Source organism: Cetorhinus maximus, chromosome 4 (genome assembly GCF_964194155.1).
Source record: "Cetorhinus maximus chromosome 4, sCetMax3.hap1.1, whole genome shotgun sequence".
Classification (NCBI taxonomy): domain Eukaryota; kingdom Metazoa; phylum Chordata; class Chondrichthyes; order Lamniformes; family Cetorhinidae; genus Cetorhinus; species Cetorhinus maximus.
Genome location: NC_135882.1, coordinates 49,112,365 through 49,138,710, shown reverse-complemented (window position 1 = coordinate 49,138,710; position 26,346 = coordinate 49,112,365). Strand labels below are relative to the sequence as shown.

Here is a 26,346-nt window from a genome sequence, read left to right as displayed (position 1 = left end):
TGAAGTCATATGTAGGCTAGAGTGGCTTAGGATGGCAGATTTCCTTCTCTAAAGAACATTAGTGAACCAGGTGAGTTTTTACGACAATCCGATAGTTTCAAGGTCATCATTACTGAGACTAGATTTTTATTCCAGATTTATTAAATTTAAACTCCCCCAGTTGCCGTGGTTGGAATTGGACTCATGTCTCCAGAGCACTAGTTCACGCCTCTGGATTGCTAGTCAACTATGCTACTGTAAATCAATTTGAACTTCAGTAAAACGTTTATACGTTTTATCAGTAAGCATGTGTGAGACATAATAAACTACCATACAATACTACTTTATATCACTCCCAAGCACACTGATATTGTCCTTCAGCAGCCAAATAAATACTGTTTATCTGCCTTTGAATTGCATCCATCTTCAATTTGTATTCTGTATCAGTGGAAAGGTAGAATAGCCATCAGCAGAATAATTATTAAAATCGGAAAATCCCGTCTCTGAATATCAGTTGGTCAGCATTACAATGGATTTACTTTTAATGAACTGGCAGAGAAAAATCAAGTATCTTCAATACAGTGCACATTCTCTGAAGCGGCTGCAATAACTACACATTCTGCTGAAAAAGCACTATGTACAGACGTAGCACTGCTCATGTAGATTTAGAGTCACACTAATGTGAAAGATGTAGTTTACTCTTTACAATATACATATGGTTAGAACATATGGATAGTTCAAAAAGAACCACATTTGCCATTACATTAGAATTTAATTAAATATGACAACAGGGAGCTACTTTTTTCATGTCAATTTAGTATGTAATGGATGTACCAGCCTAGCCAAATTTAATAAGAACGAATTGCTGGTGGAACTGAGGCACACTCTTTTGCATCCAACGTAGTGTCAATTACAGGTCTGTATTCCAACGTAATCTGGAATTTAAAACAAAGTTATAAATAAATGATCAGAACAGAAGGATGTTTAGTGCCCTGTATCCTTGCCTCTTCCATCCCTCTACTTCACTTCAAGTAGCAATTTCCACGGATTGGGTGCTCCCTGGGGGGGGTTTTCAATCTTGTGTGTGTGGAGAATGGTCCACAGATATTGATATACTCACCAGGACACCCAACCTCTTTTCAAAAATATCAAAAAAAGATATTAATTCAGAAAGTGCCAGTAAGTCAACCAAATGATGAAAATTTGAGACAGTTCTTCCCAGACATAAACCTAATGACCCTCAGCATCTGTTCACAGACATCCCCACATTTCAGTTTAAAAGCTTATGTTCTACAATTAATGGGATAACTGCATGAAAGCTGACTCAATGGAATGCAAGCTTAATTTAGTGTATTCATGCTTCACATTTACTTTTCACCTCTCATCATAAGCACATGCACCTAATTAGTGTATTAAAGAAACCCCATGTGGAGTCTAATTAGAAACATTGTATTTCAGATACTCCTTTTTAATCAGACCTTCTATTACACACAAGCTCTTGCATAGTTAGCCTCTGGCTCAGTGGTAGCATTCCTGCCTGTGTCAGCAGATGCAAGGTGCGAACCACACTCCAGACAATCCCAGCGAGCGCAGCCCAGAGCTCTGGCTCGGAATTCCGGTTTGACATCCAGCGGGTACTCATGTCTGGTTCAGGGTGTTATTCTCCCCCACCACCCCATTGTATGGGTCATATGAGGCTGTAAAGCTCTCCCACCATCTAGGACTAATCACTCAATCAACTAATATGAAGATGGTCATGGCCACGGAAGGAGCATTCACATCGCAGCCTGTCAGACTTTCAATCAACCTGAAAATCCTTGTATTCTATTAATATGAAGCCTTATCGTATAGAACTGCCCACGGTTTTCTGACCATTAATTTTAATGATGGAAAGTCACAGGTAGGATACCTGTAATTTCCCATTTTTTGTATGCAAGTGAAGATTCATAGTCAAAGAAGCATTTGTAATATTGTCATTTTGATAATAAAAGCTGGTAACTACAAAAAGAAACATTTTTTTTTATATAGGTGCATCAGTACTTTCAGTTAAGAAGAGCATTCAAAAAATCTGCTTGTGCAAACATCTTCCATTTGCTGTAATCAATAATTCTCACCTTCCCAGTCTTGGGATCCACATGGGAGAGTGTGTGCTTTCTCCAATGTTCATTAAATGATTTCTTCTCTTGGCCTTGCAATGGTTTTGAAAAGTCATATTCATCAATTCTCACCTAAAATGAGAAGAGAGAAAAAAAATTACTGCACATTTCAGTCAAAGGCTCAGCAAACATCCTCAATTCTTTGCTTCACAAATGAGACAATAAACCAAGGCCCCATCTGTTCTTTCTGTTGGACTTAATCCCATAGCACTATTCAAAAAAAAGAGCAGGGGCATTCTCCCTAGTGTCCTAACCAATATTTACCCATCAACTAACAACACTAAAGCAGATTACCTTGACATGGCCATATTGCTATTTGTGGAACTTTGCTGTGTGCAAATTGGTTGCCACATTTCCTACATTAACCAGTGACTAAATTTCACAATACCACTGCTAGTTGTAAAGCACTTTAGGATAGCCGAAGGTCATGGAAGACATTATATAAATGTAAGTTCTTTTTCCCCTTTCCCACTACCCGATTCCAGATACTGGAGGTCTGATTTTCTGAATGCACAGTGCAGCCATGGAGCCTCCTCTACAAGGATATACATCAAGGTATCACAGGTGTACTGCCCATGAGTTTCCATTGATTAACTTGAAAAGAGTGGAAAATCACAAGGAGCATCCTTACCATTTCCCAACATACACTCCCAGGAGGTTGATGGTTTACGCTAGGGGCCTACATTCTGAAAAAATGGGCTCTCTAAAACAAACAGCTACTGTTATTTTAAAATGAGCTCACTAAAACAATCCCACTGCTATTTTAAAATATGCCTCACAAAACAGACCCTCACTGGTATTTGAAAAACACAAACAGATCCCCACTGTTTTTGAAAAGCTACTAAAACTAGAGAGAAACATCCTTAGACAGAAACAAAAATAAACATAAACATAATTAGGCGAACCAAGATGCATTTAATAATCATTAGAAATTGGCTATCAGTTTGTGTTCTCTTGCAATCCCCTCTTCCTATTAAAGTGGTGCCTTCACCCAATGCCTTGCCAGAATTTTTGTTTGAAATTATTCTAAATTTGTTTTTCTTTTCTAGGTAGTGACTTGCACTGGGGCAAAGTTTCCTCACTATGAACAGCCCACATGTATCTCAGCTAAGTGAACAACAATCATTTGAGAGCCTGGATCATGCTGGCAGACTGTCTGACTGGGTGACAGGAGATGAAGCACAACATTGAAGTAAAATTGTGTTTAAAAGCATTCATATGGTATGGGAAAATAAAATTCTATTTATAGATTTAGAACTTCTTCAGGTGACTACTAATGTGGTGTAGGGTTAAAAGAGAAAAAGGCTTTCATTTATATAGCACCTTTCATGACCTTAAGATGTTCCAAAGCGCATTACAGCCAATGAAGTTCTTTACGAAGTGCTGAGACTACAGAAAAATTCAGCAGTCCATTTGCACACACAGATATAAACAACCAGGTAATCAGTTCTCAATGAAGTTGGTTGAGGAATTACCACCTGAGGGGGAAAATGCGGCCTCAGTTTATTATCTCCCCCAAAAGGGAGAAAGGACAAAGTACAAAGGGAAGAAAGAGTTCAGCAAAGCACCGACTCATGGTTGTAGACAGATATCAAAATGCAAACTGCTTCCAAGCAAAGTCCCAATCTTAACTGAGACACCAAGATGACCTTTTGGGTAAAGTAGTTTCTCCTAAATTCTCTACTGGATTTATTAGTGATTATCTTCTATTTATGTCCCTTAGTTTTGGATTTTCCACACAGATAGAAACATTTTCTCTATTTCAATCAAATCCTTTCATAATTTTAAAGATGTCTATAGGGTTACCACCTCAGCCTTCTCTTCTTTTAGAAACAGACCCGCGGGTCTGTTCAGTCTTTCCTAATAATTATATCTTGAGTTCTGGTATCATCCATAGAAATGTCTTTTGCACTTTCTCTAGTGTCTCTATATCCTCTTTATAATATGAAGGATAAAACTGTGTAACCTTTTAAGTGTAGTCCAACCAAGCTTCAAATCAAGTTTAACATAGCTTCTCTGCTTTCAATTCTTTTTCCCTAGAAATGAACCCCAGTGTTTTGTTGGCATTTTTATAGCCTTACTAACCTACATCACTAGTTTTAATGATTTATGAACCTGCACCCCACATCACTTTGTGCTTCTATCCAATTTTCCAAGGATTATGCCGCCTTCTTACTTTATGTTCCAAAATGAACACCCCACAATACCTACACTGAAATTCATTTGTAAATACATGCCCATTCCGTAAGTTTGTTGACATTTTCTTGTATTTTCTAACAGTCTTCCTCAGTATTCCCTATATCTCCAATTTGTTGTTATTCACAAATTTTGAAATTAGACAATTGGGATTCTGGAGTTAGTTGTGTATGTAAATGCTGAACAATAGTGGTTCCAGCACTGATGCCTGTGAAACACCACCACCTTATGCTGAAAAACAGATATTAACACTACTCTGTGGTCTGTTTTATAGTCAGTTTGCTATCCATTCTGCTACTTGTTCCCTGATTTTACATTCTCTGATCTTACTCATGAGGTCATGATCAGAATCTTATTGAAGGTCTTTTGGAACTCCATGTATACTAAATCTACTGCATTACCCCTATTCTTTCAGTTATTCCTTCAAATAAATCAATAAGTTGGTTAAGCATAAACTTCCTTTTTGGAATCCAGGTTGATTATTCTTATTATATTTTCAGTTTCTCGATGATTTCTACTACATCGGATTTCATTATCTTTCCGACCATCAATGTTAAGCTAACTGTGTTCCCCAAACTTGCTCTATCTCCCTTTTTAAATACAAGAATAATGTAAGTTGTCGGCCAGTCCTCATATTCCCTCTGCTACCTCTTCCCTTGATGTTTTAGTAAGCACATATATAATCTATCCAGATTAGGAATTATATTCCCTTAATTTAACAAATTTATCATTATCTCCTTTCTGCACCTTGAATTTTTTTATATTTTTGAAAATCACTTGTCATACTCACCCCAAATAAATCTCTCTGGTAAATAGAGGAAAAGTCATTATTCAATATTTCTGTTATCTTACTGTTATTACACGTGAGTTCATAAGCATAAGAAATAGGAAGAGTAAGCCATTTGGCTCCTCGAGCCTGCTCTGCCATTCTATGGAATAGTGGCTGATCTGATTGGTCTCAACTCTATTTTCTAGCTTGTCTGCTTGACTCCCTTGTCGATCAAAAATCTGTCATTGAATATATTTAATGATGCAGCCTCCACTGTTCTCAGGTAGAGAATTCCAAAGATTGGCAGCCTTCAGAGAAGAAATTCCTCGTCGTCTGTCTTCAATGGGAAACCCCTTATTTTGAAACAGTGCCCTCTAGTTCTAGATTTCCCCATGATGGGGCAGCTATCCTGTCAAGCCCCCTCAGAATCTTGCATGTTTCCATAAGATCACCTCTCATTCTTCTAAACTACAATGAGTATAGGCCCAAACTCTTCTGTATCCCTTAGCAGCCTTATCTCTACTCTGATTTTCTTTTTGCTATTTATGCATCTGTAAAATATTTTGTTCTTCTTACATACCTTGATAGCTTATGTTCCTAATTGTATTTTTGGCTTATTTCCTAGCCTCTTCATATTCCCTTTGTTATCTACTTATTGCCTTTTCCTTTAGTTTCTTTAGTCCTTATCCCTTTATTCAGTCACAGTTTCATTACTGGCTAGCTTCTTCTTGTTTTTGAGTGGAATAAATTTCTCCTGAACTCCATTAATCACCTTTTAAAATATTTCCCACTGCTGCACTATCTTTGTGTTTGTCAATATTTTCCAGTTTATCTTCCCTAATTTCATTCTCATTCCCTTAAAATTAGGTTTTTCCAAACTTTTACTTTGGTCTTTGTCTTGCTTATGCCTTTCTCAATCATTATCTTAAACCTTATTATGGTGTGATCAATATTACCTAGATGCTCCCTATGTCTGCTTCTCTTAACTGCTCTGGTTCATTTCCCATTATTGGATCCAACAGTGATGCAACAGTGCTCTGTAAGGTTTTTTACATAGTGGGTGAGAAAGGAGTGCTTATTGCATTTGAAATAGCCAATATCTTTCCCATTATTTTGAGACATTCAAACGTTATATATAAACTTTGAGCAGGTCACTGAGTCAGTTCCATAATTCAAGGCGGCTCTATCTTATAAAAATTCTGTGCCCTTGCTCATATCCCTAATGTCCCTACTTCCCAAGTATGCACTCGTATGCTTTCTCGGGAAGTGCATTCCACATACTCAAAACCCTTTATGTGAAAATGTTTTCCCCAGTCTACAATTAACAATCTTAGCTTGAATTTTAGAAATTTGTTTATTCACCATACCCCTACTAGAAGGTCCTGACTACCCTATTTTAATAGAGTACTTCAATCAGATCCCCCTTTAACATCATCTCCAGTCTTGAACATAACTCTTTTATGCATCTCCTGTCATGGCTCAGCCCTTTTATCCCAAGTATCATTCTGGTGAATTATTACAACTTCTCTCAAAGACCAGTGTCCAGTAATGTTATCTATTCAGGTCTTTCGAATCATAGTAAACAATGAAAAAAACACATCTGCGCTCAGTGACTTTCAGTAATTCATTTGACAGTACAATACTAAAGGTATATTTGGCCCAGCCAGTTTGTGGCTGAATGATCACAACATTGTCATATTAATCAAACCTTGAAATCCTCCCTGGCATGCGCTCCCCTGCTCTCTTTGCGAGCCTCTGCACCATAGATGGTCTGTAGGGCACAAAGCATCAAGTTCTGCAGCTCCAAAGTCTCGATTAGGTCAGAGTTCCAAACAATACCTGAAACAAACAGTGCGGCTCTCATTAAACATCAAGTACTGGTTTAGTAACTTTACTGCATATTTGAACAGGACACAGATTTGTTCTCAGGATGTGGGTGTTGCTAATAATGGTGCATTTAATGGTTGACCCTATAGTTGACCAGGTCAACAGCTTGCTAAACCACTTTAGAGGGAATCAAAAGCCGACCACACTGTGTGGTCTAGTGTCACAAGTAGCCAGACTGGTTCCTTCAGGCTTTTATAACAATGTGGCATCATTCACAGTCAATTTGTTTTCCTGGTGCCAGCCACAATTTACCAGATTTATTACATTCAATTGCACAATTTTCCATGGTGAGATTTGAACTTTTAACCTCTGAGCTGCTAATCCAGTATCTTAACCACTACATTACCATACCAATTCAAATATGTTTCATTATGTGCTGTTATTAAAAACAATGATAAATTTGGAGCTTTTAAGACAGAAACATATATTTTGCTTATTTGAATTAAATCCCAACATCATCACTCAGGAGGCTCAATACCTTCCAGGACAAAGCAGTCCACTTGATTAGCACTCCACTCACCAGTTAAACATCAACCCCCTGTGGTGTAGTGTGTACTATCTACATGATGCATTGCAACAACTCACCAAGATTTTTTGGCAGCACCTTCCAAACCCAAAACTTGCACCACCTAGGACAAGGTCAGCAGGCGCATGGGAACACCATCACCTCCAAGTCACGCACTATCCCTGTCCCTTCATCATAACTGGGCCAAAACCCTGGAGCTCTCTACCTAAAAGCATTGAGGGAGCACCTTCGCATGGACTGCAGCAATTCAAGAAGCAGTCCAATCAGTACCATCTCAAGGATAGCTGAGGATTGGCAATTGGTCCTGCAGTGACACCCACACCCAAAGAATTTTTTTTTAAGCTTACCCTATCACTGAAATAAAACAGATGGTGCTGTGCAAAGCTGCAAAATTTGGTTCTGCATTAACTTTTACAGTAATGAATTGGGCACAGAATTCTGTGTAGCCTGAGCTAGCATCTTTGTAAAATGACTGAGGGGCTCTGGAATCAATTTGTTTTACAATATTATAAGAGAGATTTAAAAAGTTAATACTAGCATTATGTATGCATAAAATAAAATTTAAATAGATTTATAAATAATTGTGAGTATCTAATAACTTGAGGAACAATTTGAGAGATTTTACTGTTGATGTGGAGTAAGTGACAGAAGCGGAACTGAGGAATAGCAGCACTATCTCCAACCCAAGCTCATGTGTAGCACGGATCCTCTGAAAATCAATCGATGGTGTACAGTTGTGCTGACAAATATATGCAATTTAACATTCTGGTTATAATCACTCGTGTGACAATTAAGTGAATTAAGACAAAGGAAAAACATCTACCTCTGTCAAATGTCTTGATATCATCCAGAGAACGATATAAATCACTCAACTTCTCACAACCTTCTTTTAGTACAGAGCCTGTACGGAACACAGCTGCGTGACTTTGCATGCACTGTTGAAAACAGGAATTAAAGGAAAATCAATCTCCAGTCTCTAATTCATGTTTCCCATTCAATGGCTGTACGTGTCACATTAAGTCCCTGCTTGCTAAAGAGCAGTAAGATTTTACGTAAAGGATATCAATTTAAACAAAAAAAACTTCTCATTTATACGTACATTATAATGCTGGAATATATCCTTTTAATGCTGCCTTCAGAACTGAATATGGCATGAACTGACTTGAGCCAGGGTGTCTAACACTCTGCTTAGGATATTAAACCAAAGGAGGCTGAATGCAAACAGTGAAATATGCAAGAGGTTTATTAAGAAAACTTAATTTTGGTAGTCGGCAGTTCAGCAAAGTGGATTGAACCAGTTTCTGTATGGCTAAGTTGGGAGCTATATCCAACAGACTTGAGCGAAGTTCCACAATAAATTCCATCTAGAGCAGAATTGGCCAGCAAAAAGCTGGCAACCTGCATAATGTTAAATATAATTTTCTCTCTTTGCAGACACTAATGGGATAGATTCATAATTTTCCACCCAGGTGTAAAACTGGTAATTGCAGGGCAGCCACCTAGAACAGCGACTGCCTGATTTTCATCTTTATGTTTGAATGTTGGCCTCCATACATGAAAGTCAACAAGGGCCAATAAATGCTTTTATATTTGTACCTTCATCATGTCTAACATAAATTTGTTGTGTCAATTTGGAAATGTGATCTATCAGTTTTCACTTATATTTTATATCAGAATAATACTGGGGCTTAAGAGGGTTCAATTCTGAGGCAGATTGCATAATCTTGGCTTGTGTTCCCCTGATTTTAGATTAGATCACCTCGTAATTTTCTAAATGTTTTCAATGGTTAAAGGATTCAAAAGGGTTGATACAGAGTAAAAGTGTTGTTGTCTGTGCAGAGTGTGAGATCAGGAATGAGAAGATATAACCGTAGTATTAAGAGCCAGGCTGTTCAGGAGTGAAATCACACAAAGGTTAGTAGAAACACGTCTTCAAAATGCTGGAACAATTGGAGCTTCCAAGACACTAGGTAGAAATATTAGCTGAGAGTATCAAGTGATATGAAACTAAGGTGGATAAATGGAGTTCAAATGCAAATCAGCCACAATCTAATTGAACAGCAGTGCAGGCTCAAGGGGTTAAATGGCCTATTCCTATTGTAATTTCTGGATCATTTTAGAATAGAGCTAGTTGTCTAATTTGTAAATTATATCAATAAGAAATGTGAAATTAATGACTAATACTTCAGTTTCATAGTTACATGCAGCAACAACAATTCAGTTTCAGGCACCTTCACTGAAGGCCTGCGTTTTAGCCAAATAACTGAGCAATAAATTCTTTGAGTGGGTGTCATTACTAATCAAAGTGATTGTTGTGCAAACCATGAGAACCACTGTATTACAATCGCATCTAAAACTTATCTAGCAAATTACGCAAGAATAATCGCAACATCACAAATTGATTGCATATATATCACTGAACAACTGTATTAACAAGTCAAAAATGTCCTTATAATTTTAAAATCTATATACTAGCACATCTGTTAGACACCAGATTTTAAAAGATGAAGGACTAGACCCTAACACTGTGCTATTCTGTCTTTAATGATGTTGCAAGTACATTTATAAAAGCAATAATACTCACCACTTTGATGAGCAGAATTTGTTTAAAAATAGAAAGCTCTTACACTTTCAGCAATGGCAATTATCCCCGTTAAGCACAAAAATGTCATCAAAAATTTATAAAGTGGGAAATTCTGAAAGGTGCTTCTCTTCCCTCACCTTTTGCATGTTAATTCGGAGCTCTGATGTGCGAGTGCCTCCATCAGCAAAACGCAGCCTGTCAAGGTTGGCTACCGACTCCTCTCCAGCATTTGGATTAATTGGTGCGACAGTTTCTCCTGGATTCAGAGCAAAAATACTTCAGATTCCAAGAACTGCTTTTGAAAGCATTGAATTAATTCAATTTTGTTGGGAAGAGATCTGAAAATAATTCTTCCATAAGGTAAATAATATTTTTTTTAGCTGCAACATCCCCGAAATCTAGTAAGCTTGAACTTACAAGAATGAAGTCAGAGCAACAACTGCAAAGTACACTTAGATCAGTTGTTGCACTCTAACTGCAAGAGTCAGGAGGTTGTGGGTTCAAGCCCCATTATGAGCTCCAGCATGTAATCTAGACAAATACAACAATGAAACATTGACAGATGTCTGCACAGTCAGTGGTGCTGTCTTTCAAGTGACATATCTTGCAACTCACGGCATCGTTTCAAAAGTAGGGAGGTCTCACAATGTCCTCAACTAGTTAGCCTGCTCAGTCTGGTCATTTATTGCTTGAGGTTCTTATTGTAAGCACACTGGCTACCACACATGCCTTTGTAATAATGAATGCACTTCAAAGTAATTAATTGGTTTATAAAGCTGAGGAAATGAAAGGTGCTTTACAAAATTAATAGCAAAAACATACAGCACAATAACAAGAGCCAGGACATTCACGTCTCTGGAAATTTCACTTTTACTGTAGGGAAAAAAAAACGCTCAACACTTCAAACTGTTTCTAGATTAATTTCTGCTCAGTAAGGATGTTGGCTTGTTATGGGGAATGTGTGGGAAGATCACAAGGTAGTCAAGTCAAGAAAAAAAAGGGCAGGATTTTCCCCCCGTTGAGGGAACAACTTCAGGGGCGCGCCGCCATTTTACGTTGGGGGGAGGGGGGGGGGGGGGTGGGGTGCAATTAAGGCCTGCCCAGCATGACGTTCACATGGAATCACTATGCACCCCCTGTGCAGGCTGGATGGGGGTAATCCCTAAACCTGAGAGTGCACTCTTTCGCGCATGCGCATGAAAGAGTGCACTCATCCCCCTGAGGCTAAGTGCTGCCTCAGGGAGATCGCCTCTACTGTCAAAAACATTAATAGAAAAAAAAATTCCCTGACATGTCCCCTCATGCGTCACAGTCACATGAGCGGGGACATGTCCATAACTTTTTTACAAAACTTGAATTAAATTTTTAAAAACCTACATGAAACCTTATCCCGCCCAAACATGAGGTTTCATGCTTTTTCTGAAGCCCACCAGGGCTCCTGGCCTGCCCGCCAACCTTAAGGTTGGATGGGCAGGTCCATTAATTGCTTCAATGACTCTGTCAATGGCCTCAATTGGCCATTGACAGGTTGGTGGGTGCACAGCTGATTTTGCTGCGCCTCCACCTACCTGAAAACTTAAATGGGGTGCAGTGACGTCGGGAGTTCCGCCCAAAGTCATCCCGCTTCATTTTACGTGTTGGCGAGCGGGCCCCACCCCCCGACAGGAAAATCCTGCTCAAAGTGTTATTCTACATGAAAAGTAAAGGGGGAATAAATGTTATTTAAAGTATTCCACAAAAAGGAGGAAGCATAAAGTAGCATTCCTGCTCTCATTCATTGGTGCTGTCAGCAAAATCAATGGCTCCTTCAAAGTGACTGATTTTCAAAGCCTATTCCATGTCGTAGTTTTGTAAAAGATGTTTAGATTTTGACTCTGTTTCGATGCCATGAGATAATTGACACACGAGCCGGAGTGGGGGGGGGGATGAGAATTTTATTTGCTGAATTATGATCTCAAATCCAGTGTCTGAAAGGGTGGCAGAAGTAGATTCAATAGCAGCTTTCAAAAAGGATGTGACTAACTAACTTGGAAGAAAAAAAATTGCAAGACTATGGGGAAAGAGCAGGGTCTGGGACTAATTGCATAGTTCTTTTTAAAGAGCTGACACAAGTACAATGGACTGAATGGTCTCCTTTTGGTCTCAACAGCCCTCCCCACCACAGAGGAGGGCGTCACAATGGCAGTGCTCAACCTCCAGTGATGTTATATTAAGATCAACTTCGATGGTTTGCTCAGGTAGGTGCTATCAATTCTATGATTAGCTCAGATCAGCTGTTAAAGTGTTCCTGAAGGTGAGTGCTTGCTGTCAGAACAACTGACCTGTATAACTGGAGGAGCGGGCTACAGATTCATTGACTTTTTGTTATTCATTCATGGAATGTGGGCGTCGCTGGCTCGGCCAGCATTTATTACCCTTCCCCAATTGCCCTCAAGAGGTGGTGGTGAGCTGCCTTCTTGAACCGCTGCAGTCCATGTGGTATAGGTACACCCACAGTGCTGTTAGGGAGTGAGTTCCAGGATTTTGACCCAATGACAGTGAAGGAACGGCGATATATTTCCAAGTCAGAGTGGTGTGTGACTTGGAGGGGAACATCCAGGTGGTGGTGTTCCCAGGCGTCTGCTGCCCTTGTCCTAGATGCTAGTGGTTGTGGATTTGGAAAGTGCTGTCTAAGGAGCTTTGGTGAGTTCCTGCAGTGCATCTTGTAGATGGTACACACTGCTGCTACTGTGCGTCAGTGATGGAGGGAGTGAATGCTTGTGGAAAGGGTGCCAATCAAGCGGGCTGCTTTGTCCTGGATGGTGTCAAGCTTCTGGAGTGTTGTTGGAGCTGCACTCATCCAGGCAAGTGGAAAATTTTCTATCACACTCCTGACTTGTGCCTCGAGATGGTGGACAGGCTTCGGGGAGTCAGGAGGCGAGTTACTCCCTGCAGGATTCCTAGCCTCTGACCTGCTCTTATGGACACGGTATTTATATGGTTATTCCGGTTCAGTTTCTGGTCAATGGTAACCCCCAGGATGTTGATAGTGGGGGATTCAGTGATGGTAATGCCAATGAATGTCAAGGGGCTATGGTTAGATTCACTCTTGTTGGAGATGGTCATTGCCTGGCACTTGTGTGGCTTGAATGTTACTTGCCACTTGTCAGACTAATATTGTCCAGGTCTTGCTGCATTTGGTCATGGACTGCTTCAGTATCTGAGGAGTCCCGAATGGTACTGAATATTGTGCAATCATCAGCAAACATCCCTATTTCTGACCTTGATGATGGAAGGAAGGTCTTTGATGAAGCAGCTAAAGATGGTTGGGCCGAGGACACTACCCTGAGGAACTCCTGCTGCGATGTCCTAGAGCTGTGATGACTGACCTCCCAAAATCACAACCATCTTCCGTGGTTAAATGCTGCCTTGATGTCAAGGGAAGTCACTCTCACTTCACCTTGAGTTCAGCTCTTTTGTCCATGTTTGAACCAAGGCTGTAATGAGGTCAGGAGCTGAGTGGCCCTAACAGGACCCAAATTGGGCGTCAGTGAAGAGTTTATTGCTAGGCAAATGCTGATTGATAGCATTATAGATGACCCCTTCCATTACTTTACTGATGATAGAGGGTAGGCTGATGGGGTGATAATTGGCCAGGTTGGATTTGTCCTGCTTTTTGTTTACAGGACATACTTGGGCAATTTTCCACATAGCTGGGTAGATGCCAGTGTTGTAGCTGTACTGGAACAGCTTGGCTAGGGGCTTGGCAAGCTCTGGAGCACAAGTCTTCAGTGCTATTGCTGGAATATTGTCAGGGCCTATAGCCTTTGCAGTATCCAGCACTTTCAGCCATTTCTTGATATCACGTGGAGTGAACCAAATTGGCTGAATACTGGCATCTGTGATGCTGGGGGGTGGATCATCCACTCGGCACTTCCGGCCGAAGATTGTAGCAAATGCTTCAGCCTTATCTTTTGCACTGAAGTGTTGGGCTCCTATGTCATTGAGGATGGGGATATTTGTGGAGCCTCCTCCTCCAATGAGTTGTTTAATTATCCACCACCATTCACGACTGGATGTGGCAGGACTGCAGAAATTAGATGTGATCCGTTGGTTGTGGGATCGCTTAGTTCTGTCTATCACTTGCTGCTTATGCTGTTTGGCATGCAAGTAATCCTGTGTTATAGCTTCACCAGGTCGACACCTCATTTTTAGGTATGCCCGGTGCTGCTCCTGGTATGCCCTCCTGCACTCTTCATTGAACTGGGGTTGATCCCCTGGCTTGATGGTAATGGCAGAGTGGGGTACAGATTGTGGTTCTCTACAATTCTGCTGCTGCTGGTGGTCCACAGCTCCTCATGGATGCCCAGTCTTGATTTGCTATATCTGTTCGAAATCTATCCCAATTAGCACAGTGGTAGGGCGACACACCATGATGGAGGGTATCCTCTATGTGAAGGCGGGGCTTCGTCTCCACAACAACTGTGCAGTGGTCACTCTTACTGATATTGTCATGACAGAGGCATCTGCGGCAGGCAGGTTGGTGAGGATGAGGTCAAGTATGTTTTTCCCTCTTGTTGGTTCCCTCACCACCTATCGCAGCAGCTGTCATTTAGGACTGGGCCAGCTCGGTCAGTAGTGATGCTACCAAGCCACTATTGCTGATGGACATTGAAGTCCCCCACCCAGAGTACATTCTGCACCCTTGCCACCCTCAGTGCTTCCTCCAAGTGGTGTTCAACATAGAGGAGCACTGATTCATCAGCTGAAGGAGGGCAGTACATGGTAATCAGCAGGAAGTTTCCTTGCCAATGTTTGATCTGATGAAACGAGACTTCATGGGGTCCAGAGCTGATGTTGAGGGCTGCCAGGGCAACTCCCTCCCTACTGTATACCACTGAGCCGCTACCTCTGCTGGGTCTGTCCTGCTGGTGGGACAGGACATACCCAGGGATGGTGATGGTGGTGTCTGGGACATTATCTGTAAGGTGTGATTCTGTGAGGATGACTATGTCAGGCTGTTGCTTGACTAGTCTGTGAGGCAGCTCTCCCAATTTTGGCACTAGTCCCCAGATGTTAGTAAGGGGGACTTTGCAGGGTCAACAGGGCTGAGATTGCTGTTGGCGTTTCCGGTGCCTAGGCCAATGTTAGGTGTTCTGTCTGGTTTCATTCCTTTTTTGTGACTTTGTAGCGGTTTGTTACAACTGAGTGGATTACTAAGCCATTTCGGAGAGCATCTGAGAGTCAACCGCATTGCTGTCTGGAGTCACATGCATGCCAGACCAGGTAAGGACGACAGATTTGTTTCCCTAAAGAACAAGTGAACCAGATGGGTTTTTACAACAATCAACAATGGTTCCATGGTCATCATTCGACTTCTGATTCCAGATTTTTATTGAATTCATATTCCACTATCTGCCATGGTGAGTTTCGAACCCGGGGCCAGCGATAATACCACTACACCATCGCCTCCCCCGTGGCATTATAAATCATGGATGCCACACCACAGAAAGTCACTCAGCCTGCAGTTCGGATTCCAGTACGTTTCCAATCTACTCTCTGGTTAAATGGAGCTCCCCAACATTGATGTTTTGCCATGCACAAAGCATGATATGACCAATTGGCAAAATGACCAATATTTAATCTCCAAATCACTGACTTTGCCATATAAAGCAGAAACCAACATACTCTGAAACAAACAATCCTCTCTGGTGGTAACATCTCAGCTGAGAAGCTGGAGAATATCCATTGGAAATGAAATGTTAAGAAATACAAAGCTGTAACTTCTCAAGTTTGCTACATTGTATTTTGGCCCATAGAAAGGAAAAGTGTCATAAGTTTGGACAAAGGTCAAGTGTTTTTCTTAAATAACAGGTTCAAACTTACAAATAAATCACAGGAAAACAACTTTTCCTTCTCCACTGTCTGCTCCTGCAGGTATTTTTTGTTAAGCTTTATGATTTCACACTGTAGCCTTTTATGAAACTAGCCCTGTGGAACCCTGTCAGAGGTCCACTGTCAATTTTCTTTTTCATTCATGGGGTGTGGGCATTGCTGGCTAGGCCAGCATTTATTGCCCAATCTTATTGCCCTTCAGAAGCTGGTGGTGAGCCACTTTCTTGAACTGCTGCAGTCTATGCTTGTAAATTCCCATTTTACATGTTTAATTTTATGGGTAAGGAATACCCAAGGCTTGCAGCTTGAAAGTAAGAGTGCGAGATCAGGAGGTTATCAAGTTTGGTGAAATAAACAAGCACAAATAAACTGCAGTTTTCCAAATTTATTGATTGAAAATTTGCTCTAATAACCAGCAGATTGTCAGGGAGGGCAGGAAGTGATGGACAGATACCACATCTTGCTGATTGTTGGCTATGTTCTTTTTACAAGAAGGCAGGAAAAATTTGCTTAAAATTCAATAAGATCTCGAGAGAATATCCTGGGAGAAGGTTCTACAATAAGTGAGTATTATGAATATTAAAAATGGCAATAGCTAGACTTCCGGTCTGGAATCGTTGGACAGACTTTTAATTGCCAAGGGGAGGTAGGCACAAGTGCGGGTGTAGGGTCATATCCCGGGAAAGTGAAGTCTGGTCAGGAACTGGACAAATACTAGGCTGTACAATTTAGATTTTGCAGACAGTTAGCTCATTTAGATTGCTTTGGAATTTAAACCTGTTACTAGACGTAATTATAGTTTCTCGTGACCGCAGTTGACAGTACTTAATGGAATCTTCTTCTAGGAAAAAGTTAAAGCTATAGTTGGATTATGAAAAACCTTTTATGCAGAGTTTCTTCAACATTGATACAAAAAATACCCCAGCTGGCAAACGTAGTGGGTGAAAGCAAATGTTGATAATTGCAATGAAGGGTAATGCTGTTGATGGTTAAATGACTTATCTGGCTATCTTACTGCACAGTAAATTGCTTGCACTTTTTCCTATGGTGCAGTTCCCAGGCAAGCCTGGGTCCCTTTCTGCTTCTCTGCCACCAGTCATATCTTACACAAAACCCTAAGAAAGTCAGGATTGAAATGAGTAAAGGAGATCAATACTTAGAACTTGCTGACCCACTCATCAGAACAGTCCCAGCAAAGTTGTTTTTCTTCCCCTGCTACAGCCTGAGGCTTCCCACACTTTTTCCTGCTTCTGACCAGATTTGCATTTCAGGCTATTATGCAAAATAATTACTCTTAACGGGTTATTCTCCAAGACTCCTTCTCCCAATTTTTAATCCTCAGTGTCACAGCGTTTTGTGGTAATAGTTTTGTACTCATTATTTATGTTGTTGCCTTTTGTACACAGGTTTGAATGTAGATTCTAAATGTATTTGGTGTTGTACTGCAAAAAGCAGCAGTCTCAGATTGGTGCCTATTGTGAAGGATGAGAGTCTTCATTATCTCCCTGCTGTTTGGTCAGGAAAATTACTGGACTTATGCACACAGATTTCCACTCACATAATTGTGTTTTATGAAACTAGAGTGGGGTGTGAGACTTACTGCCATGAGCTGCTCTGGCACTGCTTCTTCAGATATGAAATAAAGACAAGACTTACCAGGCTTGCAAGTTTCGGCTATGGTTAAGGCACAGGCACGACCAAACACCACCAAGTCAAGGAGAGAATTTGCTCCGAGCCGATTAGCTCCATGAACTGAAGCGCTGGCTGCTTCACCACAGGCATAGAGGCCAGGGACCACAGCATCTTTACCATTGGCATGGTTAATCACCTACAAGGTGCAAAATGCACATTTAAACATTGTGTACCACATTTTAATGCTAGTCACTAATACTATGGGCAGAATTTTGCCCTTGGTGGGCGTGCGGGCCCCACCGGCTTGGCGGCGGGCGGACAGCCAACCCTCGCCACTGAAACGGGGCCCACCGCCATTTTGAGCAGGCGGGCCAATTAAGGCCCGCCCAGCCCGACAGGAAGCGCATATGCCGGTGGGGGGGGAGAATCCCCAGCTGTCAAAGTGCACTCTTCCGCACATGCGCGCAAAAGAGCGCACTACTCCCTGAGACTAAGCAGTGTCTCAGGGAGATCAGTGACAGTGTACAAAACTTAAAAAAACAGAAAAATAAAAATATTATTAACATGTCCCCCTCATGTGACAATGTCACACAAGATGGGACATGTTAATAAAAAGGGATAAACTTTATTAAACTTTTTAAAAACGGACATGAAACCTCATCCCGCCAAGTGGATGAGGTTTCATGTTTTATCAGAAGCCTGCTGGGGCTCCTGGCCTGCCCGCCAGCCTTAAGGTTGGATGGGCAGGTCTTTCATTATCTTAATTAGCCTGTCAATGGCCTCAATTGGCTATTGACAGGTCGGCGGGCGGACAGCTGATTTCACTATCCACCCGCCTTCCTAAAAATTTAAAGGGACTGGATGACAGCGTGGGTTCCTCACGACGTCATTCTGCGTCATTTTCCTGTCGGCAAGTGGGCCCCGCCCCCAAATCACCGACGGGAAAATTTTGGCCTATGATTCAGAGTGAGTCCATCAGAAGCAAATGAGGAAGAGAAATAGTCTCTAATTGGAGAAGCAACGAGCACCAGTGGCAGCAAGTATGCTGAGGGTTGCCCGGGGAAGCAAAGGTGTGGCGGGGCCGGAGCCCGGGAAAACTAAAGTGCGGCAGGGCCAAGTACAGAACACCGGGGTGAGAAAGCTCGGGGGCAGGGGGAGGGAGGGTGGAGAGGAAGAGCAGAGGGCCAAGGGAAAGCAAGAGGCTGCAGGGCCTGGGGAGAAGTGGTGAAGGTGTGTTTGTACATGCATGTGCGTGAGAGAGAGAGAGAGAGAGAGAGAGAGAGAGGGAGTGTGACAGAGAGAGGGAGAAAGAGAGTGAGGGAGGTGTGTGCATGTGAGAGAGGGGGAAAGAGAGTGAGGGAGGTGTGTGCGCATGAGAGAGGGGGGAAAGAGTGTGAGGGAGGTGTGCGCGCATGAGAGAGAAAGGGGGAAAGAGAGTGAGGGAGGTGTGTGAGCATGAGAGAGGGGGAAAGAGAGTGAGGGAGGTGTGTGAGCATGAGAGAGAGGGGGAAAGAGAGTGAGGAGGTGTGTGAGCATGAGAGAGAAAGGGGGAAAGAGAGTGAGGGAGGTGTGTGCGCATGAGAGAGGGGGGAAAGAGAATGAGGGAGGTGTGCGCGCATGAGAGAGAGAGAGGGGGAAAGAGAGTGAGGGAGGTGTGTGATCATGAGAGAGAGGGGGAAAGAGAGTGAGGGAGGTGTGTGAGCATGAGAGAGAAAGGGGGAAAGAGAGTGAGGGAGGTGTGTGAGCATGAGAGAGAAAGGGGGAAAGAGAGTGAGGGAGGTGTGTGTGCATGAGAGAGAGGGGGAAAGAGAGTGAGGGAGGTGTGTGAGCATGAGAGAGAAAGGGGGAAAGAGAGTGAGGGAGGTGTGTGTGCATGAGAGAGAGGGGGAAAGAGAGTGAGGGAGGTGTGTGTGCATGAGAGAGAGGGGGAAAGAGAGTGAGGGAGGTGTGTGAGCCTGAGAGAGAGGGGGAAAGAGAGTGAGGGAGGTGTGTGTGCATGAGAGAGAGGGGGGAAAGAGAGTGAGGGAGGTGTGTGTGCATGAGAGTGAGAGACAGAGAGGGTGTATGAGAGTGGGAGAGTGTGTGTGTGTGGAGGGGGCGGTGCAGTTGGATGTCCTAACCCCATTAAGAGGATGCTGGCCTATAGGCCGTGGACAAGGACAGGGCAGAAACCATCAAAGCTGAATGCATCCTCATACTTATCCCCCTCCCTCTTCTGTTATACTCTAGAAAGTCAGGTCAAAATCTGGCAATGATTAAGTCTTCTATTCTTTGTGACAGTGTCAAATATCTCAGTTGTTCCATGAAGGCTAAAGGAAATAACTGTTTCCCCAGGACTTTTTTTTTTCCCCTTTGTAGTTGGTGGGGACACCTCCCATATTGTAATGCACTGTAGGAAGGACTGGAATAGGCTCCTTGGTGACATCCACACCAGCAAAAATCATGGCAGTTTCTGAAATACCAGGCAATCGCATCGCCAGCTGCTCAGGGGGCAGGTGGTGCAGTTGTAAGTACACATGATCTTTGTCAGGGTCGCAGCCTCTGTTAAGACAATAAGGGCAAATGTTTTGACACAGGAGAAGACTCCAGAGCAAGTACAATCCCTATTCTCTCAGGACTGAATGCCAGTTAGAACCAGGAGCACGTAAGACACTTTAGCATAACTTGAAATTTAAACACTAGTACCGATCCAAGGATTCCCAAAATGAATTTTGTCAATCTTTTACACAATCTGTTAAAATTCCATGGAAAGACCACGTGTTTTCCGGCAACTAACTGTGCTCCTGAGCATTTAACAAATCACCTTTTGTATAGATTTCATCCAAAAACTCCAATTAAAGGTCCAAACCTTCATCACTATCCAACTCATGGGCATCCATTTATTTCTGATTTTACTTCTGGTAGGAAGCAACAATGCAAGGTCATACCTCATTTCCTGATTGGTAGGGCTGCAACCCATATCCACATAGCCACGTCATTCTTCCATTGATTATATGTTCAGACTGAGAATATCAGAGGGAGAGGAGTTGGGGGCGAGGGAGGGGGTCGGGAGCGAGGGATATAGTCGGGGGATGGGGGGGTGGGGTGGTGTGGTCATTTTTATAACTTTTTTTTAACCAATTTATTGCTTTGACACTGCTTTATTTTTGCTCAATTGTTTCTTTCCTTCATACCCAACTTTTTCTCGGAAATCATGTATATGTCTGAAACTGCTCATCAGCCCCTTGGGTAAGTAAAATTGGAAATGTGGAAAGGTTGGACAAGATTGGTCTGGATTTAGTGCTCAGATTTCTTGGGGGGGAATTTAGATTAACCTCACTGTTCCAAGGCTGACGCCTGTACGGAACTCGTCAAAATGACAACCCAACAGACTGCAGTTACCTGTCCTTTGAAGTTGGTGGGGACACCTCCCATATTGTAATGCACTGTAGGAAGGACTGGAATAGGCTCCTTGGTGACATCCACACCAGCAAAAATCATGGCAGTTTCTGAAATACCAGGCAATCGCATCGCCAGCTGCTCAGGGGGCAGGTGGTGCAGTTGTAAGTACACATGATCTTTTTCAGGGCCGCAGCCTCTGTTAAGACAATAAGGGCAAATGTTTTGACACAGGAGAAGACTCCAGAGCAAGTACAATCCCTATTCTTATGCCATTCACATTTCTAACAGTCAATTGTCTATATAGCACGATTAACAATAACCATTGTCTATTGTCATTGGAGACTATAATAAAATCACTCTTTACAAGGTATTGAGTGTGCTGGCAATTTCAGGTAATTCAATAAGTTTTCCAAACCTTGAAGTGCAATTCCTTTAATTATTTAGTTCTCTCTCGACTTACTGATTTCAGACTCATAAGTGTTGATTAAGTGTCTTTTAGTTTGTACTGTTAACTATTCACCCATGGTGCTGAGTGCCTTAATGCTGCACAGCCACTGTTATGTCCAGGAGCTTGGTGCAATAGTGGCTGTGACCAGGATTACGTGCAAGAACTGACCATCACCAAGGTTGCAAAGTTTCATTCTGTTGTTCTCCATCATCTGTCAAAGTGTGTCCCTCTCTTTAGGTTAAATAGAGCTGGAAACCAGTTTGGCTACTGACACCATCTTTAGTTAGCCCTCAACTATGCTAAATCAATAAGACAGAGAATGAAAGAGATGGGTTTCAAGTTGTTACAGACATGCTCCCAGCTACAACCACTGTTGGTTGAGAAAGCAGTTTTGGAAAATACCCGAGGGCAGATTCTCTTCACTGCACCTGGGGAATACTCAATCATCAGTTGGATCAGTTCTTGTCCCCACTACTCTGCCCAGATAATTCTCCAAGCTTTCCCCAACTAAAAATAACTGGGCCTACAACTACAGTAGGATGGCATGAGGAAGCAGGGGGGTTGTGTCCAAGGATTCCTGCCATTGTTTTCCTCAATTGTCTTATTCTCATTGCCTTATTTTGCTTTATAATGCTCCTGTGAAGCACCTTGGGATAAATATTGTAATAATGTTTTATTACATTTAAGGTGTTATATAAATGCAAGTTACACTGTTGGCGTCGTTGCGTAGCCAAGCAGAAGTGTGCCTAGAGAAACCTGGCACAGGGGGCTGTGCAGGGAGTGCACCTGGTGTAAATAAATGATCCAAGATAGAATAGCCAATCCCTTCTTTCCTCTTAGAGGCTTTATGTACATTAAGTAAATTGTGCCTGACCTATCCTACTATTGATAATTGGCAGAAGCCCCAGGACTCTTTTGCGATTTACTCAATTTCACGATACCTGTATTATCTGAATTTGGATGATGTTTGTGCTTCAATATATTACAGAACATTCAGACTACAAATAATTGGAAACAGATTTCTTGAAAACAACTTCACATATGAACATGATACAATGAGAATGGAGCTGTTGATTAATCAATCTCAATCAATTAGACCACAACAGATTCAGACATGAGGTGAGGAAAACTCCAGTGACAGAGCACTTTGGGAATCATAGGTCCAAAGCCATTCATTCCTTCCAAGCATGCTACACTTCCCATATGGTATATCTCAAAATACTCATTTACTGTATCCCAAATGTTATTCTGTGAAAGTTATCTAATTTGCATTTGAATGCGTCAATACCACTTACAATTATAATAAAGAGTAATAGAGTTCATTTGTAACAAGTCTAAGATGTGCAACAGCAAAATTCACTCTTAGATCAGCAAGAAATGGAGTTGTTCCATGACAGAAACTCTGAAGCTCTGCTGGCAGCATGGAACCCAGACTAAGGGTTAGAACATTTCAGAGTTTCATTCCTGACCTGCACTTGGATCTTATGGAATGCTGAGCCAGCAGCAGACTTGCAAGTTCATGGAATGTTATAAAAACAATTGGTATTGATGTTGCTCCTTCACTGTAGAAAGACAAACTTAGGTGCTTCATAATCAAACAAAAACAGAATGTAAACCAAAGTGGATATTACAAGGAGGTGACCAAAAGCTTGTTCAAAGAGATGGGTTTTATTGAGGGTATAAAAGGAGAGGGAAACAAGAGTTACAGAAAAAACCTATTCAACCCAACAAGGTTTTAGTTCTATTTCCCCACTCATAAATCACCTAATATAAACCCAACTCCTCTGCTTGCTCTTATACTCTTTAATTTGCCTCTTTTTCAAGCAACTGTGTTATATAGTTTAAAAAATATATGGACTCTGCTCCAAAAATGGCTTGCAGCACAGAATTCCAACTAACCTCTGGCCCCTTGTGTCAATTCAGCAGTTTAAAGCCTTCTTTCACCACCCTGCTCTGCCCCAACCCAGTCTCTGCGTAAACCAGGAAGAGAGAAAGGTGAAATGGCATAACACCTTGAAACAGTTAACACACTATTCAAGGATGAGAATGCCATGTTCTAGATTTCAACCAGTGCTGCAGGCAAGCCAGGTGTTTCTCCAAAGGGAGTATAAGAAAATCAGATAGTCATCGTCTGACTGCTTTTGCACATCCTGTGGGTCTGGTTCAGATTGAATCAGACAAGAGCCTGAGAGCTAGTTGGCTGTTGGCTTTACTCTGTTGCAGGTTGCTCTGTTGTTCTCTGTTGCTACAGAACAGCTGGGGAGAGGTTGGGGTTGAGGGGAAGAAAAGAGAACATGGAAGGGAATTGTGTGCGTGTGTATGTATGTATGTAAGTGAGTGAGCGCGAGAGAGACAGAGAGCGCACAAGAGAGAGCGTGAGAGAATGTGTGTGCAGGGTCTTACTTACATAAAGGAAAACAAAAGCACACAAACACAGAGGACATAAGACTTACCGTCCTTCACGAATTTCAATGGTCATAGATCGCGAAACCACATCTCTTGAAGCAAGATCCTTTGCAACAGGAGCATAGCGCTCCATAAATCTCTCTCCCTCCTGGTTGATGAGAATTCCTCCTTCACCACGACATCCTTCAGTGATGAGGCAACCAGCACCATAAATTCCTAGGGCATGCAACAAATATAGCTTTCAGGATTTCCTGATCTGATATAGCAGGATTCGGTGTACAAGTCAAACAGTGAAACATCCAATATGATTGATCATCCTACAAGTAGTTAACACAGCTGGGCAATCAAACGTTGCACCATGGTTGGATCCACAAGTACTGGCACCAAGTAGCCGATCACTTCCATGTTGGAAAGGATGGCCTCCAAGCCCTGGGCAAAGTTTGTGCTGGACTCCACCATGCTCCTTGACATTGGCCATAGGCTTTGTGGCAGAATTCCCAAAGCCCCAAGAATTTCACTGCATATTCATCAACGTTCTTCTGTCGGAAGCCCCATCAAAGTGCTCACAAGTTTTCTGCAGTAGAACTGGTGTGTCCTTTGGAAGTACTAACTTCACCACAGCCTCATCACTTATCTACCAACAACCTTGTATTAATCAGGACACACAGCTGACAATTATATGCTAGACCACACTCACACATTTAGCACTGCTTCAAACCTCACACTCTCAGCTCACAGGGTGCACTCACAGCCAGCTATTCAACCATGACAGTCACAACAGCAAGTAGAACGCATGACACTCAGTGACACACTTCTCTTTACTGTAGGAGAAGGTGGTGCACAGCCAGAGGCAGAAGGAGCTAACCAGCAAGGCCAGGTGCAGCTGGATGTCCTAACCCCATTGAGAAGAGGATGCTGGCCAATAGGCCGTGGACAAGGATAAGGCAGAAACCATCAAAGCTGAATGCATCTTCATACCTATCCCCCTCCCTCTTTGTTATACTCCAGAAAGTCAGGTAGCTATCAAAATCTGGCAATGATTAAGTCTTCTATTCTTTGTGAGTGTGTGAAATATCTCAGTTGTTCCACAGAGGCTGAAGGAAATAACTGTCTCCCCAGGATTTTTTTTTAAAAGAAGAGCAGGCATCTGAACCTATAGTGTCTCTTTCTCTAAGGACTGAATGCCAGTTAGAACCAGGAGCTTGTAAGACACTTTAGCACAATCTGAAATTTAAACACTAGTACCAATCCAAGGATTCCCAAAATGAATTTTGTCAATCTTTTACACAATCTGTTAAAGTTCCACGGAAAGACCATCTGTTTTCCGGCATCTAACTGTGGTCCTGAATATTTAACAAGTCACCTTTCTTATAGATTTCATCCAAAAACTCTGGTTAAAGGTCCAAACCTTCATCACTATCCAACTCATAGGCATCCATTTATTTCTGATTTTACTTCTGGAAGGAAGCAACAATGCAAGGTCATGCCTCATTTCCTGATTGGTAGAGCTGCAACCCATATCCACATTGCCACTTCATTCTTCCATTGATTATATGTTCAGACTCTGAGAATATCGGAGGGTAGTTATAGCCTCACAGTTTACATTTGCTTTCTGCAACTTTTCCCAATGCCCATTAGGAATTAGTTTTCTGTCAGAAAATATTTTCTTAGTTTCCAAACTTCACCTTTAGGCAACTATCCTCTGCTACCATGTTATACTCCAGAAAGTCAGTCGGTGAAGATTAGAACTAATACTAATCTTTACACACTTTATGGCCCATGCTTAATTGCCCTTGAGAAGCTGCCTTATTTGAACCGCTGCAGTCCATGTGATGTAGGTACACCCACAGTGCTGTTAGGAAGGGAGTTCCAGGGTTTTGGCCCAGAGACAGTGAAGGAATGGCAATATATTTCCAAGTCAGGACAGTGAGTGACTTGGAGGGGAACCTCCAGGTGGTGGTGTTCCCATGTGTCTGCTGCCCTTGTCCTTCTAGATGGTAGAGGTCGTGGGTTTGTCAGGTGCTAAGGAGCCTTGGTGAGTTTCCACAGTGCATCTTGTCGATGGTACACACTGCTGCCACTGTTCGTCGGTAGTGGTGGGGGTGAACATTCATGGAAGGGGTGTCAATCAAGCAGGCTGCTTTGTCCTGGATGGTGTTGAGCTTCTTGAGTGTTGTTGGAGCTGCACTCATCCAGGCAAGTGGAGAGTATTCCATCACACTCCTGATTTGTGCCTTGAAGAAGCTTTGGGGAGTCAGGAGTGAGTTACTCACTGCAGGATTCCTAGCCTCTGGCCTGTTCTTGTAGCCAGAGTATTTATATAGCTAGTCCAGTTCAGTTTCTGGTCAATGGTAATCCCCAGGATGTTGATAGTGGGGAATTCAGTGATGGTAATGCCATGGAGATGGTCATTGCTTGGTGCAAATGTTACTCACTACTTATCAGCCCAAGCTTGAATGTTCTCCAGGTCTTGCTGCATTTGGACATGGACTGCTTCCGTATCTGAGA

The 26,346-nt window shown here is 42.2% G+C and overlaps 1 protein-coding gene across 1 annotated transcript in view; it reads right to left on the bottom strand.

Moving 5' to 3' along the window:
• Nucleotides 1-259: 259 nt before the first annotated feature.
• The window catches only part of sdha (succinate dehydrogenase complex, subunit A, flavoprotein (Fp)), a 45,333-nt gene continuing 19,246 nt past the window's right edge, over nucleotides 260-26,346 (bottom strand). Inside the window, exons 8-15 of the mRNA XM_078540143.1 lie at nucleotides 23,886-24,054; nucleotides 20,985-21,180; nucleotides 17,628-17,799; nucleotides 10,235-10,353; nucleotides 8,337-8,448; nucleotides 6,809-6,939; nucleotides 2,094-2,207; nucleotides 260-914 (exon numbers count right to left, since the gene is read on the bottom strand). Of these exons, the coding sequence (XP_078396269.1) occupies nucleotides 828-914; nucleotides 2,094-2,207; nucleotides 6,809-6,939; nucleotides 8,337-8,448; nucleotides 10,235-10,353; nucleotides 17,628-17,799; nucleotides 20,985-21,180; nucleotides 23,886-24,054 (1,100 nt within the window). The 3' untranslated portion in view covers nucleotides 260-827. The remainder of the gene's footprint in view (nucleotides 915-2,093; nucleotides 2,208-6,808; nucleotides 6,940-8,336; nucleotides 8,449-10,234; nucleotides 10,354-17,627; nucleotides 17,800-20,984; nucleotides 21,181-23,885; nucleotides 24,055-26,346) is intronic.